General features: G+C 44.1%; 3 protein-coding genes across 5 annotated transcripts; 1 reads left to right on the top strand and 2 right to left on the bottom strand.

Moving 5' to 3' along the window:
- Positions 1-29: 29 nt before the first annotated feature.
- On the top strand, positions 30-7,037 carry palb2 (partner and localizer of BRCA2). 2 transcript variants are annotated; one of them, XM_029151544.3, is made up of 13 exons: positions 30-138; positions 355-447; positions 687-746; positions 827-968; positions 1,359-2,699; positions 2,827-4,145; positions 4,234-4,386; positions 4,843-4,925; positions 5,057-5,206; positions 5,291-5,407; positions 5,928-6,015; positions 6,094-6,305; positions 6,397-7,037. In XM_029151544.3, the coding sequence occupies exons 2-13, from the start codon at positions 370-372 to the stop codon at positions 6,620-6,622; spliced, it is 3,969 nt and encodes a 1,322-aa protein (XP_029007377.1). In that variant the 5' UTR covers positions 30-138; positions 355-369; the 3' UTR covers positions 6,623-7,037. The 2 variants fall into 2 exon arrangements, with proteins under 2 accessions (XP_029007377.1, XP_029007368.1); XM_029151535.3 differs by having other exon boundaries at positions 101-240.
- A 903-nt stretch (positions 7,038-7,940) lies between these two features.
- plk1 (polo-like kinase 1 (Drosophila)) lies at positions 7,941-12,046 on the bottom strand. Of its 2 annotated transcripts, none has more exons than XM_029151563.3 (11): positions 11,300-12,046; positions 10,781-10,949; positions 10,409-10,553; positions 10,231-10,324; positions 9,906-10,131; positions 9,775-9,814; positions 9,571-9,668; positions 9,407-9,484; positions 9,114-9,268; positions 8,829-9,011; positions 7,941-8,708 (listed from the first exon to the last, which is right to left on the bottom strand). In XM_029151563.3, the coding sequence occupies exons 1-11, from the start codon at positions 11,660-11,662 to the stop codon at positions 8,514-8,516; spliced, it is 1,746 nt and encodes a 581-aa protein (XP_029007396.1). In that variant the 5' UTR covers positions 11,663-12,046; the 3' UTR covers positions 7,941-8,513. The 2 variants fall into 2 exon arrangements, with proteins under 2 accessions (XP_029007396.1, XP_029007388.1); XM_029151555.3 differs by having other exon boundaries at positions 9,775-9,817; positions 11,300-12,045.
- Positions 12,047-13,526: 1,480 nt separating this feature from the next.
- Positions 13,527-14,546, bottom strand: LOC114858658 (ras-related protein Rap-2b-like). The gene has a single exon (XM_029156157.3). It carries the CDS (start codon positions 14,286-14,288, stop codon positions 13,653-13,655), a length of 636 nt encoding a protein of 211 aa, XP_029011990.1. The 5' UTR covers positions 14,289-14,546; the 3' UTR covers positions 13,527-13,652.
- Positions 14,547-16,907: the final 2,361 nt, after the last annotated feature.

Below are 16,907 nucleotides of genomic sequence, written 5' to 3'. Positions count from 1 at the left end.
GCTTCGGCCTGTTCGAACAGCCGCGGGAAATTGAAAGTAAATCGATGTCCGTCTGATCGAACATCATAACAAGCTTCTCTGAGAAGCTGGCGAAGTCACGGTGGAACAGCGATGAACGTTATTGTTGTTTAAGTTATTGTCAGTTCATCTAAGCGTTTTGTTTTAGCTTCTTAAGATTAGTGAACATTAGTGAAGTAAGATTAGTGTTAATCTTGCCTTAACTACTTTGGAACTGTCTCGGTAACGTTTTAATTCAGATAGCGTCTTCCGTTAGCGTTAAGCTAACAAGTTTAAAAGATGAGTGATTAGATGAGCTAATAATTATTATAATAATAGCTTATTGTCGTGTGCCAGGGCCGAGTCAGTGACATGGAGACCAATATAAAAGATATCCTGCACTGCGATGAGCACCTGAGGTCAACGCTGTACTATGATGACAAAGAGAAGGTAACGAGCGTTCCGCCGTCTGATCACAAGAGACCATATAACAGTGTAAAAATATTAAAATGCTTCACTCAGTTCTTCTGCTAAAGCACTAAATGTATTAGTACTACGATCATACCTAAAATCACAAGCTACACTTAAAATGCCGACTGTGCACGTGAAGCTACCTTTAATAATAATAATAATAATAATAATACTTTTATATTTTTTCAATTACACGTATTTATGCTTTTCCCACTCAGCTTCGTAGAAAGTTGGCACAGTTGCAACAGGATTATATCCGAACAGCTCAGAGACTACAGGTAAGACTTATACCCTTTGACTTTGTTTTGAAATCTTAATGGTGAAATCATTTAGTTCATTCGTCTTTATTTCGCTACAGCGTGCTGAGCGTATGGATGCAGTTCGCAGACATGTACAGAGCAAGATAACACAACACAACCAGAGCGACCCAGAGATCACATCTAACCCCTGTCTGCACTCAAGGAAACAAACAAAAAATTGTGGAGCAGCTCAAGATAAAGGTAATATATATATATATATATATATATATATATATATATATATATATATATATATATATATATATATAAGAAATTCTAACTTGTCACTGCCGGAGCCTCTTTCCAGTTGCTCCGCCGCTGCAGTGTTATATATATATATATATATATATATATATATATACACCACACCACACACATACATACACACAGTTACTGGTTACTACCTGTTTGTCATAGATGGCAGTCAATTTGGTTTGTGAACACATCTATAGCAGAATAGCAGTAAAATTGAAGGTAGTAGTTAAGTGTAGTAGTTTACAAACAGTGACAGAAGTGCTTGTCAGGAACTTCATTACATAGTAATTATCCTATGATGCAGGCTGTGTTTACTTTTTTCAATTGTTTTACCAGGTCCAGAAGATTCTAACAACTCCAAAAGAAGCCAGGTGATCAGGTTCCAGCTTCCTTCTGATTCTCCTTGCCCAAACACCCCAGATGTCAGCTTTGAAGTAGCTAGAGGTTACAGACCTAGCCCTGCCTTGCGTCTTAGGTCTCGACGCAGCCGTTTGCGCTGGGAAAGGAGAAGTGCTGAAGCTGAGGGAATTACAGACACTCGTGAGGAAGGACAGGGGCAAGGTGACGGAATAGAAAGCACTCAAATAGAAGCAGAGGAGGAAAAAATAAAATCAGAGGAAACAGGGGTTGTAAATGAAAGTGAAGAACTGTCCTCCGCTTCGGATTCTCCCTCCCTGTTACCTACACACTGGAGCACACATGCAAATACTGGAGCAGGAGATGTGGAGAGAAAGGAGACTGAAGAATATCATGAACAAAGGGAAAGGGAGAACGAGTTGAACACTGAAGGTGGAGAAGAGTCAACATTTTTACCACTTGAAGGTTGTAAAATGGCCACATTCATTGAAGCAGGGGGACATGAATGTACAAAGAGTAGAAGAAAAAAAGAAAAAGAAGCAGGGGAGGGTGGTGGGATATGTGGTGGAGAGAACGAAATGAAACCGTATGAAGAGAACCATAAGGAAAACACTGAACAAAATGAAAGAGGAAAAAGTCTTCTGGACTCGTGTACTTTAGTGGAGGGACTACTTTTCCCAGCGGAATACTATGTGCGGACAACGAGACGTATGACATTGTCACAGAGCCAGCCTGACATGCAGGCCGTCATTCTCTCCCAGCTCAACACTGGACGACGTCCCAGGAGCCGAGGCCGCAAAAGTGTTTCAAATAGGAACACGCAGACCAATGATGCTTCAGGTGAACAGACAAAGACAGAATTTGCCTCTCAGGCAACTACATCTATAGATCCTCCTAAATCGTCAGATGTTCAAGCTGCTGGCTTTTCTGCCGATCTCAGTCAAATCTCCTGTGAGATTTCAGATCAAGTTTTTGACAGCCGCAGCGATATAAATGCCTATTCATCTCCTACGGTCCGCAGCAATCGCCCAGGAAGAGGCAGGACAAGAAAGAGAGGCAGAGGCAGAGCGAGACCCTCGACGCCGCGGTCATCTCTAGGTTTAGACACCAATCACTTAGGCCTTGGGCAAGTTTCAGACAGCCCTCCGCCCACCGCTACCCCAGCCTCTCCCTGCCTGTCAGGCCACAGCACTGCTGCCCATCTTTCCTCTGGGATTACTGAGGCTCAATCTGATGCTGCCACTGGTAACCTGGAAAAAGTCTATCCCATCTTTGTGAAGAGCAACATCAGGAATAACAGATGCACACAAACGAACAGAGGTAAGTCATAAGAGATGTTTTTGTATATATTTCTGTGAGCAGCGCCTTTCACTCTTATGCGGTACAGCTGCAGCTTTTTGTAGGTTTCATTAGACAATTATCTTATTTCACATTATGTATCTGACAGGCACATCAAGTTGGCAGTCTCTCCTCTTGCAGCCTTCTCCTTCTGCACGAACTGACCTTCGTCCTGTCCCATGTCAGTCACTCAGCTCGCTGGCCAGTGACCTGATGAAATTAGACATCCAGCAAGATTTCCATCTCCCTGATGACCAGTTTGCCTCCCTGAAGCTACACAAACTCCAGCAAGTTTCTGTGGAATCGAACGTAGAAGGTTTCATATCACCGTACAACACCCGCAACCGCAAGCGCCGCTCTGACAGTGACTGCACCAGCAGCACTGACCCAGTCATCCCACTTCCTCTGCCACTCAGCCTCACACCCACAATTCCAGTATCTCCTCGTGCCACTGGAGAAAGACAAGCAACCACACAGACTGTACATCTGGAGAGTGTATCAGTAGACCACAAGCCTGCAGATCAGTCCTTAGCTCATATGTCGCTTGATTCTGCTTATACACCTGGAGGGCAGCAGACTGAGAACCTCCACGCACAGACTCAGACCAGTTCAACAGAAACTGTGTCACTGCTTGAACATTTCACTGACGACTTTGTCAGTCAATGTAAAGAGCATGAAACCATGGCTTTGAACAGCCGTAACAAAGGTAGTGTGTTGACTTCCAACATGGACAGACCAGCAGGTAACATGAATGTGATGGGACACTCAGATAACCCCAAAACAACTCAACCTGCACCAGAGAAACAAATGCTTTGTGTTGTACCCCAAACAGAAGACAAAGTTGTCACCAAGTCTTCACAGGAAACACCTGAGAAAGGCTCTCACATCTGCCCTGCTGGAGAATTATGTAATGACACTGAAGCTCAGGGAGACTCTGCTGTGATATCTTCTGCCAAAGACTCAGAGGGGCCTTCTGAACACGCCACAAGTCCTGCTGGAGCCAAATCAGAGCAACGACAGCATCCAGCTCAGCTCTGTGTTCGCTCTCAGCTGCTGCTGAGTCCTTCAGCCACCTGCCCCTTTGTAAGCCCACACCCAGTGTCCTCTGGCCACCCGTCCAGTCCCACACTACCATCTCTAGGACTGACCCCCCACCTTGCCTTCCCTCTGACTTCATCCCCTTCTGCTCCCACTCTCACATTGCCTCCCCCTCACAGCTCGTCTCCTCAGGCCTTCTCCCCTCCGGGTCTCTCACTCTGTCCATCTTACACTTCCCAAACTTCTAGCCTGCCTCCTGCCTCCCTTAATCAGTGTCACACGGTTGATGCTCCACCCAGGATGCAGTCACAGGACTCAGGTGGGTTGGTGAACCAAGGAATAGAAGAAAGTGTACAGGATCACATGTTGAGACCTGTACACACATTGAAGGTGAGATTTTCTTTCCAATTAAGAATTCATTTTCCCCTCAGTTCTCAGAATGGATTAAAGCTGACACCTACTGTATTTATTCGTTAAGGCCCCAGCAGGAAGCTGTCTGGTGGATGCATGCTGTCTGCCTCGACACTCAGGGGGGTTTTGTGTAGCAGCAGCAGGAAAATGGGCAGTGTGTCTGTGGATTCAGATTTCAGCATCTAACTGGAGCTTTATACACACATGGACCTTTGAGAAGGTTAGTATTTCACCGTACAATAACATGGTTTTTGACTACCTGAGGCATGATGGAGAATTTTCTCCCAAAGGTGCTGTTTTATTTGTATTTTGTTTGTCACAACCTGGCTCACACAAGGACAAGGACACACATGACAATTTCAAAATGTTTATTTAAACATTACCATAAGTAAATCAGTAGCATCTGTGATGTAACGCATGAAGGGATGGGTGTGCAAAGAAATCAGACAAAACAGCAACAAAGGCAACCTAAAAACTACATTTTACATTTAGAAGATAACAAAACAATATAGAGTCCAACTGTTGGTTTTAGTGCAATTTTGCTCTTAGACAGTTGGGGGCAGTAGTGATCCTAAAGCAATCCTGAAGGTGGCAAAGAAAACCTTTTTTGTGTTTTTCAACTACATAATACTGTCACATCATGTTTTATTTATATGGCTTGTTTTTATTGTTAAAGCCTGTAATTAGTGTGTTTCCTGTCCCGGATGCTTCTGAGATGATGTGTGTGACTCTGGGTCAGTTGGAAATCAGAGAAGTGAGGTAGGTAAATTCAGGCTTACTGCATTGAAGACTTAATGTTTTGTGATAAACATGTCGGGTGTTGAGGTATTTTGTTAGTGAACATAGTTCACCCTGGTTCATCTCTGCATGTGTGATGCTGGTGTGCACAGGGTGTTGTCCTGCTCCAGCCTCTCGCCAGTGCTGCTCTATGAAGGCGTCGCCCAGGCTGTTGTTGGTGTGTCCAACTCCAGAGTAGTCCTTTCCTCCCACTCAGCAGCAGGCTCCACGCTGCAGGTGTTTAAGCTGTCAGACAGCAGCAGGTATCATGTCACTGGTTACAGTATTTACCTTCTTTTCAATGCCTTTTAGTGCACAGGATTCTTACTGTCACATTTGTCTTTCAGCACACCGTGTTCCCAGAATCTCATGCCTCCAGGAGTTTGTATTGGGGCCCTGGCTCCTGTGGATGGACTTCCTGATGCTTTGATTGGCACAGATGAGTGCGGCCACCTCTTCATCTGGTGAGCAACAGAGATAAATCTCAGCCACTGGTCACATCACAAAGAAATATTCTATGCTCTAAATGTTGAGTCTGGCCGTTCTATTTTTGGAGGCTTCCTCTCTGTCCTCGGTTTTTCCTTTTACACAATACAGAAGTTTAGGAAGCAGGAAATTTATTAAAGGTAACAGTTGAAACAGTTTAAAATGGTTAACTTGGCAAAGATCACCGGTGCGTGTTTTGTACATTCAGTAGGACCTAGAGTCAGACACTTTGACACATCTGATGCTGGTCATTGTCTCCTTTACTTTACTCCACTAGGTTCTCACATGAGAAAAATCTAACTATTTTGATTACCAATAATTTTCATCAATGTTTATTTAAGCTCAACTGGATGCTTGAACCGTTAAAAATCTTTTTCATTTTGTAACTTACACCTCTGCTTTTCCCAGTATGACGAACCAGAGTGTCTGGTGTGAAACCATTCAAAGCTAAATTATGCTTGTATGCACATTTAGTTTATGTATTTTCTGCTTGTACAGGAACCTGAAGACTGGACAGCTGCTGCAGAGAGTCGTTTTCAGAGCTGACTTATCACACACAGCCTGTCTCAGAGGATACTCCCACTGTGTAAGTCTGTTTGCCAACTACAACCCTCTGAATGTCCTAATCATGCATGTTTTCATGAACATGTGTGTTTGTGCACAGGGAGTGTTGTTTGTGCTGCTGCAGCATCAGATGCTCAGCTCCCTGGAGGAAGACGAGAAAGAGGCCAAAGCAAAAGATCAGGCATTTTCAGAGAAGGAGAAGGAACCAGAAAAGAAGATGACTCCCTTCTTCTCTTTGGTTGCTGTTAATCCTTTGAGTGGAAAATCTGTCCTGGCTACTAAACTGTACCCACCCAAAGGCTGGTCAGGAAGGTGAGATCACAGAATTTGAGGTGTATGTCTGCATAGACGGTATTTACATTCATGTAACTAGCACTTGATTCTGTCTATGTGTCTTCTGCAGAGTGTGTGAAGCCGATGTTCACGGCTCCAGCGTGGTCGGGCTGAGTCAGAGTGGCTGTGTGTGTGTGTGGGAGCTCATTGGTCGAGGCGATCCGAGCATGGTGTGGGCTCCTGGGACTGAGGGTTGGCTGCTGGCTCGTTGGGGGGGGCCAGGTGTGCTGGTGATCGGGCATCACAACGGGAACATTACTCTGCACCGCTACACCCACAGTTCAGTCTGCTGCTAGAACTAGAAATGCTAAGGTCATGCCTTAGTCTTTATATCACTGTATGAATGTTTACATGAAGACACAGGCCAGTGCTGCTGAAATATGGGAATCTATATACTAAAACTAAATATATGCTTTAAGTGAGAGACCTTTTAGTAAAGATTTATTTGGTAATACAATTCCTGTCTGAAGTGCTGGTAAGCGTGCTCAGTGACACACTGGGCCTCTTCTAAAGATCATCTTTGTATTCTTTTCTGTTTGATGCGGAATAGTTCCTCCACTGTAAACCCAGTCTAAAAAGCAGCTTTGTGTTTCATGACTGCTGCTGTTTCAGATGTGTTTTGTGACTTAAAAACATGTTGTTTGTTAAATTTAAAGAAAAATATATTTGGTTTTATTATTTACTGTATATTAAATGTGCTGTTTAGTTAGACTTTTATATTGTTTTTATTGCTGTTTTTATTTATTTTATACTGCCGACCCACAAAATCTGTGGTGTCACACAGGTACAGATAAGATAAAGTTTGGAAACCATTTCTGAGAATTGTTTAAGCATGAACAGATATTTAGAAAATAGGGTCATCTGTTTAGTTTAAAACAGTATGTCATTAAGGACACTCAGGCTTCATGAGCTGCATTATTCTCCACTTCTGTATACATAGCATGAAACCTTGTGTGGAACAGTTAAAAGGATTAACAGGGACTTTTTTTATAAAGCAATTTTATTTGTTGATCACAGTTCTTTAAAGTCTTCAAGGTCAAAAGAAGATGTTAACAATGGCTCATTTTCAGCCAGTAGGTCAAGACAGCATGTCAGCAAACACTGCACCAGAACCCTGAAACTAGCTCATCTTCTGTGATGAAACAAAATGGCTCCTGTGAAAATGCATCCAATGGCCTTTGTTAATTCATACTACTGAGCCATTTGTGCAGCTGAATAGGTTAAAGCATCCAATTTATGGGATGAGCTTCTGCTTGAAATGTTATAGATTACTAGACCAAATAGACTATTAGAAAGCCCAAAGTCTGCAGGATAGCATATGGAGCACATGGCTAATTCAAAAGGTGATCAGCAGATATTAGTGATGCTTATTCAATGATTCCTAAACATAAAGGAAGCATGTTAAAAAGGAACTAAAAATTTCAGGCACTAATACTCGGTAAAATTCTCTCCAAAAAGGCCACTAAGGGGGTTAACACAAATAAAAGTGCAAGTCTATCCAGATATTGACCCATGACTATTGTACAGTTCATTTCCCTAAAGGACCTCACAAGTCAGGCTGTTTCTTAAAACAGGCAGTTTTCTTCAAAACACAGAAAAAGAATGATAAATAGGTTTAGTTTAGTCTCTGTAATGAATCTTTATTTAACTCAAGTAAAAATTAAATCTTTACAGCACATGTGCATATTCAGCACTACGTACATGTTTGTACATGTTGAAAGAGACAAGACATAAAATACTTATAAAAAGTGTAAAACTACAGGAAGAATGTACATGATGAAGACATATAAACATGGTCCATTTCCCTACATACAACACATAAAACAGCAAACCCAAAGCAAAGACGCTTGTTCACATCGTTCCATGGAACTTTAGTCTTACGAATGGAAACAGACATGACAGCAGGCTGAACATGAATCTCATCTCAGCCTGCTGTGCTGACAGCAAGCTTACGTCAGCTGAAACGTTGGTCAAGGTTCATCACGAAAGTTAAAAGTTAGAGTGAGTTTCTATTAACAGCAGGAAAATGGTATAAAAAGGAATTCAGATTGAGAGGGGGGGTCATCTTTCATGAATAACATTAGCATGGTACATGTTAAAGCCATGGAAGATGACAACTATACAAGCACAACACCTGGCTAGGTTGGAGTTTGGAGCCTGTAATTAGACAATTACAGGAGTTACTGTCTAATGTGCAGCGGTGGTGGGCTTGCTGTCCAGAAGTTTCTCTACCATGAGCTTGGCATAACGAATGCGGCTGGACAGCTCCTTACTGCAGCCGAACTCCTCCAGCAGGGACAGTTTGTAGGTGCGGAACTCTCGCTTCTCATCGATGTAGGTCACGGCGCCCATCAGTGGACACAGGATTAGCTTGGTGTGGTCCTAGCAGGGATTCATAAAAATAACAGTTATATTACAGGGATTGTGTGTTCCCAACAGGTACCTGGCATGAATTTTTATTCAGGTTTATGTGAGATCTAAGTGGGAAATTGCGTCTCCAACCTGGAAGAAGTTGATTTGAACGGTGCCATTTGTGAGATGCAGGACGATGGCGCTTTTTGTTCTGAACCAAAGGGAAAGATACGGCAGACGCGCCAGCTCGTCCCCTTCCCGACGCGCCATGTTCGCGCCGGCCTTCAACAGGTGCTCACTCATGTAATTACGGAAGTATTTCAGCAAAGTTATCTAAGAAGAGAGGGTGGAATTCAGGATCAAGTGAGCCAGGAACCGTGAGCAGGGTTTACTAATGTCACATGTACTTAAATTACTACAGAGCAAACCACTGACCTTCTTGTTGAGAGCAGCGGGGTAAGAGCGCACGCTGAGGTACGACTCAGCTGCTGTCTTGTCGATGTACTGCAGACTATCTCCGTCAGCATACATGATAAGACGTGTGTAATCGTTGAAGAGCACACCCACGCTGTTGTCACATAGCTGGTACCCTAAAACACATTTCAGTGCGTTTTAGGGCAAAGGATAAAAAATTTCTGAAGTTTAATCAAACAAAAAGGTTCGGCGAAGAATCTTTGGGCTTGAAGTTTTGGACAATCTAAGTTTTCTTAGTTGAAAAATCGGATTACCTAATCCATATTTATCGGAGTAATCCACCCATTTGCTGATCCAGAAGATGGGGATACATGCAGGATCCTCTGCTTCTTCTGGAAACACACAAATAGGATAAGCCTTTAAGACACAGTACAATAAAACTGAAAAGATGATTCAAAGCTGGAGACTCTGCACTCACCCTGGCGGATGAGCGCCTTTTCTGCAGGTCTGGCAGCGATGATGCTGTTAAGCTGCTGCAGCATGTCTTTCAGGTGGCACTCTGATGGCTCAGTCTCCCTGGACACACATTTATTGGATAAGGGCATTTATAGTAGAATCAGATGGAACTCCTATCAGAGCCACCATTTACACTTTCAGCCAAGATTTTGTTCAAGAGTCTCACCTCTGCATAAGATCATCCTTCATTTCCACCTTCTCTGTTCCTGCTGAATTGCAGAGAAAAATGAATGAACATACACACCAAATTAATAATCAGTAGGGGGATACTCTGTCCTGTATGACTGGGGCCATTACCCTTGTTATTAATAGCAGTCAGTGGACGCCTCTGGCTGAGCTCTGCAGCGGTGGAGGGAGCAATCGAGAACCTTGGAGGCACCGTGAGACAGGTAGTGGGGAGGCGTGTGGGGATGTAGCCAGATGTGAAGAACTCATCTACTAGCAGCTCAGCGACAGTGGGCCTCTGTGCAGGGTCAGCATGTAGCATCCGTTTGATGAGAGCAGAAGCTGCTGGGTTGATGTGCTGCAGATTGAAAGCGCATGGTGAGGAGCAAATAAATCCAATAAACACATCTGCTGTACACGCAGAAAAGGCATTGAATTGTTTGCTATTCAAGCTTACCCAGGGGACAGTGTAGTTGTTTTTCTTGATGCGGTTGTAGGTCTCCTTCAGACAGGATGTCTCAAATGGGGGTTTACCCACCAGTAAAGTGTACCTGGGACAAAGCAGGCATCAGAGGTTGAAACAGCTGGGAGAGAAGACTGGCTCGCTCCCATTTGTGTTATGGATTTTAACTTACAATATACAACCGAGTGACCAGATGTCCACCTCGTAGCTGTGGCCTTTCTTACAAAGAACTTCAGGTGCAATGTAGTTGGGTGTTCCACACAAAGTTTTCTTTCTCTCGCCATCAAACTCAATCTTAGTGGCCAAACCAAAGTCCCCTAGAAGATTAAAACATCATTTTGTAACACAGTAGATAGAAATGTATGATATTTTGTCAAAGACATTTCTTTTTTGGATATTTTTTCTAATTAGTCAGAAAGTGTGTATGTAGTTATCCATCCATTCTAGACGCCCTCCATGAGTGGGAGCGAGGATGAGCCCAGTCCTTTACAACCAAATGGGCCTGATTGATTCAGTAGGATTGCTCTATTACAGTAAAACGTACCTATCTTAACCTCCATATCATCATTGAGGAAGACATTCCCTAGTTTCAGATCTCTGTGGATGACTTTGTTGTTGTGCAGATACTGGACACCATTGAGAAGATGCGTCATGTAGTAACGAGCCTCTGGTTCAGTCACAGCCTTACGACGCTTGTGCAGCTCCAACAAAGACTGAAATGAACAAAATTACCACCTTAGTAATCAACAGGCTTAGAAGCAACAGGATCCATTGAGGCACAGCTTTCCTCCTGCAGCAAGACTTGAAAATATCACTTTGCCATTGCAGCATTTAAATGTGATTAAGGACCAGAGTAAATCAAATGCTTATGGTGCATAACAAAATGAGGAAAAGTTAGAAACAACGAATGTTTTTTTGCCCAACAGTGAAAGTTCATGGATTACTGCAAGTTAAGATCACGTTTCCTTTGGCTTTTCCCATTTTGAGCTGCTTCTGCTGCGTTAACGGAAGAGAGCGCCGGGGTAACCGTCGGCCCTGGGAAGCGTGTGCTCGTTTCACTCACCCTTCTCCGGCAGATTTCGAGGACGACGAAGACAAAGTCATCGTCTTCGAAAAACCCGTGGAAACCCACGATGTTCGCGTGGTTCAGGCTCTTGTGAATGGCGATTTCCGAGGTCATTTTCTCTCTCTGGTGCTGCTTCAGGATCAGAGACTTGGGCACGATTTTTCCGGCAAAAACCTGCTTCGTCTCCACGTCTGTGATTTCATAGCACTTGGCGAAGCCACCTTTTCCGAGGAACCGTCCCCTCGTGTATCTCCTCATGGTGCGGGGGTCCAACAGAACGTCTGGGATTTCTTTGAGTGGAGCTGATTTCGGGTCGACTTGTGCCGACGGGTTAGTCGGCTTCGCAATAGCTGCGCTCATTTTGAACTAAAGTCCTATCGACGTACTTAAAATAAACGGCTAATGCTCTTCGACAGTAGATGTATCAATAATCGCAGCAGGTCAAACTATTGTTAACCCTCCCTCAACCGACGTTAGTTTAGCCTTGGAAGCTAGCTTGTACCCATGCACTTAACAATTTAAATCAAAACGAACGTAAACAAGCTTTACGCTACGCTATTCGACGTTTAACTTAATAATAAAAAATCTAACGCATACGGAACCCAATGTTACGAAAGATTACTAAGGAGACCTGAAGTAAATCGCCGGACCGGACCCTCGGTAGCTGCAGCGTTGTCACCTTCTACCTTTTGACAACAGCTTTGGGTACAAGTTTAAAATGCTGCCAAAGTGGTTAGGGCGTTCTCTGATTGGTCCGCCAGATTTGAAATCCAAGGCGGTGTAGCAAAGCATTGTGGGAGGTTTTGTGCAAAATTAACCAATCGTTCATCGAGAAAGTCGTATTCTGCACTGTAATTGGCTAAACGTCTGTTAGCGAGTTTACGTAGCTTCCGAAAACATAGTGGTCATGGGAAATGTATGTGCAGTGGGATTTAATCAACGCGTTGTTATCGTGTGTTTAGTAGCAGTTTTAGAGTTTGGAGATTAATTTTCTTTCTGTTTCTTGATTCAGAAACGTAGTGTGTAAAAGTGGTGTAAAATCCCAAATACACCAAAACCCATAAATGAAAATAAATGACCATTTTTTTCCACGACAATGTTAAAATTCAGTAATGTAGCCAAGCCAGAGGGGGCGGAAGTACTCAGATGTAATGCAAACAAGCAGTGAGAGCAGACCAGTGCTTAATCTAAGTAAAAGTACCACTATGTAACAATTAAACAATCAGTGCTTAAGATACTGCTTTTAGACTGTATCTCATTTCAACTCAACCTTTTGATTCATTTTTTGGGCGCGTCCCTATGCAGCTTTTCATTACACTAATCTCTGTGGGATATTAAAAATAGAGAACATTTCATCTAATTGAATAATGACAATCGTTTTGTTGTGCTTATTCAGTAGCAGAAGTGCAGGACATTTCAAGGGCCTGGCCTTTTGTATTGTCTGTTATGTGCTCCAGGAAGTTCTCCAGTGATGCCTTCAGGCCCATGGCTGACACATCTGTTTTAAATAGCAGTTTATAAAGTGACATCTACGAGGAAAAGAAGTGAATGAAAGGGGTTTATTGTTTAGGTTAAGAGGAGCTATTTTTATGACTAATTTGAATGTTTTCAATGAAATGGAAACTGATGTTAATTTAAAAAACTGATGATTCACCCTGGGGATTTATTTACTGACACATTAATATTAATGATGAGAGAGCGCATCAGGACATAGAATGAGGAGCTCAAAGGTACAGAATACATTATAAATGGTTTTGGCCTTGCTGCTGATGATAATGCCCCCTGTGCCTCAAAAACCTATACTTCGCCATTTTGATGTTTGTATATTATTAGCCTTTATAATAATTGCCTGGAGGGTACATATAGATTAATATATGCTATTGTTTATTGTGACTGGGTAGAAAATTTTTTATTATTATTATCACCATAATAGCCCTGCTTTACTAACATCAACACACGTAACATTCTGCCACAATTTTAACAGCTACTACTAAATTTTAAATTGTTTCTGGACTTAAACCAAACAGGTTAAACTAATTTAGACTCGATACCAAAGAGTGAATTTAGTCCAGCGCTGGCCCTAAATTAATAGAACCCACTGTGTACAAAAGTCCAACAAAGTTGCATACAGACACGTGTACTCACGCGCACACATCTTAGCTGATTGTGCAGCGCTCAGGTAATATTGAGGTTATTTAGGCCTGGTGAAGTAATACAGACAGAATAAAAATATATATTTTATTGGCATAAAATGCACATTAAATACACATTGAGCATAAATCGATCAATACTATATATAAAAATTACTGGCTTTGAGTCTCTTCTGAACATGCAGTCCAGCTGCGTCGTCCTAGGACAGGACGCAGCTGTTGCTCTTCTTCAGCGGCGTCCTCTTCTTGGCTCCGAGTCTTGGTACCGTGTTTCTGCGCCTCACCACCACGGGGCTCCGCAGCGGCGGCAGGTCCACGTGCTGCAGCAGCGCGCGAAACACTCCCACGGCGTTAGCGCCGGTGCGCGCGGACGCCTCCACGAAGCTGGCGCCCCACTCGTCCTCCGCCGTGGCCATGGCCTCGGCCGCCGGCAGCGCGCGACCTTCGCCCTCCGTCAGGTCCGCTTTGCTGGCGACCACCGTGATGGGCGCGCGCTTGCCGTCCCTCACCTCCAGGATCTCGTCGCGCAGCCGCCGCACCTCCTCGAAGGAGGCCGGGTCGTCCACGGCGTAGACCAGCGCGAAGGCGTCGCTGTGGCGGATGCAGAGCTGCCGCATGGCGGGGAAGGAGTAGCTGCCGCTCGTGTCCAGGATCTCCAGCCTCACCTTGGCCGCGCCGGCGCCGTCGCACTCCAGCACGTGGAGCTCCTCCACCGTGGGCTTGTATTTGTGCTCGAAGCGGTTGCGGAGGAAGCGGTGGATGAGCGCGCTCTTCCCGACCCCGGCGGCACCGAGGAACACCAGCCGAACTGCCTTGGGACGTTCCGGTAGAGCCATGCTCGTAAACGGGTCCTGGTCGCTCCGTGGATTCTTCGGGACCCGCGTCTGTGGGCGTGTTATTTATAAGCGGACCGCTGCTGCTCTCCGCCAATGACGTCCCTCTCTCCGTCTCTCTCGGTCACAGGAGGTGGAAAAGGTTCGGAATTAACAGTAAAGCGACGTTTCACTGGAAAGATCCACTGTGACAGCTGCGTGTTTCTTTCCGTAGATAAGGGTCATATACTCTGTTGGGAGCATAAGCAGCAAAATGAACAATTTATACACACAGCAAAGCGACTCCAGTCAATTTAACAAAGGTTCTCAGCTCTGGAAACGCCAAATCAAGAATGTAATGGATTCAGTAAAGATATACATAATGTACAGTAGGACGACAGAAATCATCAGTGATGAGGACAGGTCACCCTTGTTCTGCATTCTTTTGGCTCATTTCCCTTATTGATTTAGTTCTTGGTCCATTATCCCCACGTGCCTCTGTTATTGTGTTCCTAGGAACCAGCCTGGAGTGTGGCAGTCATAAAGCCATGATAACTGCTGCACACATGACCAACATACAGACACGTGCGGCCACATTTGCATCAGGTATGAGTCACTGAGCGTTTTGTTTTAATCCATTAGCAGAGATTTGGCATTTACTGGAAACACAGTTTACACGTGTGGTGTATTTAAAAACACTGGGATCTGCTGGATGAACTTTTAGCTTAGAAAGACGTTCTGCTTAGTTTCAGCCTAATGATTGTCTGGACCACACCTGTGTTCATTTCTGGAGAAGCTCTTAGTTAAACATATTGATACCACAGACAACAGATGGAAACCAGAGGCAGATTTCTCAATCTTGTTCCTCCTGATATGTCTCACAATTGTCATGCGATACAGAACAAAGGTGTCTCCGGCGATGGCTCCACTGTCTGACCGAGCGTAGACGACCTGTGGGTAAACAAGGGCCGCGATAATTTGTCAGCGTGTGCACAGATTTTGGTGGGTGAATTTGTTTGTTCTCTTATCTGTACCCTTGAAGAAGGTCAGCGTTCCCTGTTTAAACCAAGGGCCCAGACACGGGAGGAACAAATGAAAGGGGAAGGAACCAGCGTGCTGATAAACCCAGCTGAGCCCCTGCAGCAGCACGGTCAGCTGCGCTCTATAATATGATGAACGGCATGTCGACCCTCAGAGGTTAACTGTACCTCCCTGCTCATAGTTGGGCCCGATACTTCAAATGCTGCAGCCAGAGTCTGACTGGACTCAGAAAGAGAGATCACATTTCTCCTACTTTGGATACTCTGCACTGACTCGACACGTTTGTCTTTAAGACCAGACTTGAATTCGTCCTTCTGATAGAGCGCATAGTTAGAGATGGTTCCGGTTAGTGAAGCTGCTCTAGACTTTGGCTGCTGGGGGTCGCCTCCATTTACTGGTTAGGTACTCGGTTCTATGTGACTAACCTTGTCTCCCATAGCTGTGCCGCTCTGTCCTCATATACAGCTATTGTCAGACTCAGAGCCGTGTGTCTCCAGTGATCGGTTGCTGGTCCAACCATTCTGCCTGTGTTCTGTTGCAGATGGTCGCCCACTGAGCCTGTTTCTACTGGAGGGTTATCCCTCTATAAAGAGGCAGTTTTTCCTCTCCACTGTTGTACCTTCTCATGCACGCTAGATGGCAGCAATGCACATCAGAACATCGCACAGCAGTGAGGCAAAGCAAATGTATTTACACTGCACATTTCATCACCGCTTTCTGTTCAAAAATGAGAATCAGTGTTATATGGAATGAAGTATGAAATGAAATGTAAACTGAAAGCCTCTGCTTTAGATGATTAAATATTACAATGTTGTGTTATAGGTCCAACAGGTTTACAGCCACGGCTCATCTCTGAAATCACAAAATGTGTAAATTCATGTGTTTTCAGTCACTAACTACAATAATCATCAGCAGTTTCACCACAGAGTGTTTACACCTTCCAACTCCTTCATTCCCTGCCTCTTCTTCCACTCAAATGTCACGTTAGCTCCTTTAGCATTTTGTTGCTATGTGTTCTCTCCCACAGATGCTCACTGATGATACTGATGATGGTAGAATGGCCGCGTCGCTTGCTTCATGGGCTTTTGCATGTCTGTGCTTACTGTGTCTTTAGTGCCAAAAATATTGCAAGGCGTATTATGGTTTTTGATCTGCATGTCTCTTATATCTGTCCACATTCATCCTCCTCAAGCCTAGTCTCTGTCACTGCTTGTTGCCATGGTAACATACAGGGATCCTGCAGGGAAGAAGGGGGGGGGTAGTCTGTCTGTTCCTGTCTGTGTCTGGACCCAAACGTAAAGTTTAGCATTAGAATGACACAGAGGAGAGTCGAGTTTCCTCTGCAGAGGGACACAGAAAGTGGAGCAGGTCACCTCCCTCCCCCCGTCTCCTGAACAGTTCTGGCTCAGAGAAATCTCAGAGGGCGTGATTCAGCCTCCTTCCTCCTGCTCCCACACACAACAGCATTTGCAAAAAAAACATGACAATGGATTTTCTTATCACAAGATGGTTAGCACCTTGAAATAAACCTACACCCACAAATTATTTGTTCAAGTTTGGAGGCAAAACCATTTACACACAAAAAAAGAAAGGAAATATTAA

This window comes from Betta splendens, chromosome 1 (assembly GCF_900634795.4).
Source record: "Betta splendens chromosome 1, fBetSpl5.4, whole genome shotgun sequence".
In the NCBI taxonomy this organism is placed as follows: domain Eukaryota; kingdom Metazoa; phylum Chordata; class Actinopteri; order Anabantiformes; family Osphronemidae; genus Betta; species Betta splendens.
Note: the sequence above shows the minus strand (reverse complement) of the source record. Positions and strands in the feature narration are given on the sequence as shown.

Bases quoted from the DNA above. Each gene is read 5' to 3' on its own strand.
- palb2 (XM_029151544.3), top strand. From the start codon at position 370: ATGGAGACCAATATAAAAGATATCCTGCACTGCGATGAGCACCTGAGG. The intron at 4,387-4,842 runs GTTAGTATTTCA...TTATTGTTAAAG, and splicing joins ACACATGGACCTTTGAGAAG to CCTGTAATTAGTGTGTTTCC. The intron at 4,926-5,056 runs GTAGGTAAATTC...TGGTGTGCACAG, and splicing joins TTGGAAATCAGAGAAGTGAG to GGTGTTGTCCTGCTCCAGCC.
- LOC114858658 (XM_029156157.3), bottom strand. From the start codon at position 14,288: ATGGCTCTACCGGAACGTCCCAAGGCAGTTCGGCTGGTGTTCCTCGGT.
- plk1 (XM_029151555.3), bottom strand. From the start codon at position 11,662: ATGAGCGCAGCTATTGCGAAGCCGACTAACCCGTCGGCACAAGTCGAC. The intron at 10,132-10,230 runs GTAAGCTTGAAT...TTCAATCTGCAG, and splicing joins ACAACTACACTGTCCCCTGG to CACATCAACCCAGCAGCTTC. The intron at 9,485-9,570 runs GTGAGTGCAGAG...GTGTGTTTCCAG, and splicing joins AAAGGCGCTCATCCGCCAGG to AAGAAGCAGAGGATCCTGCA.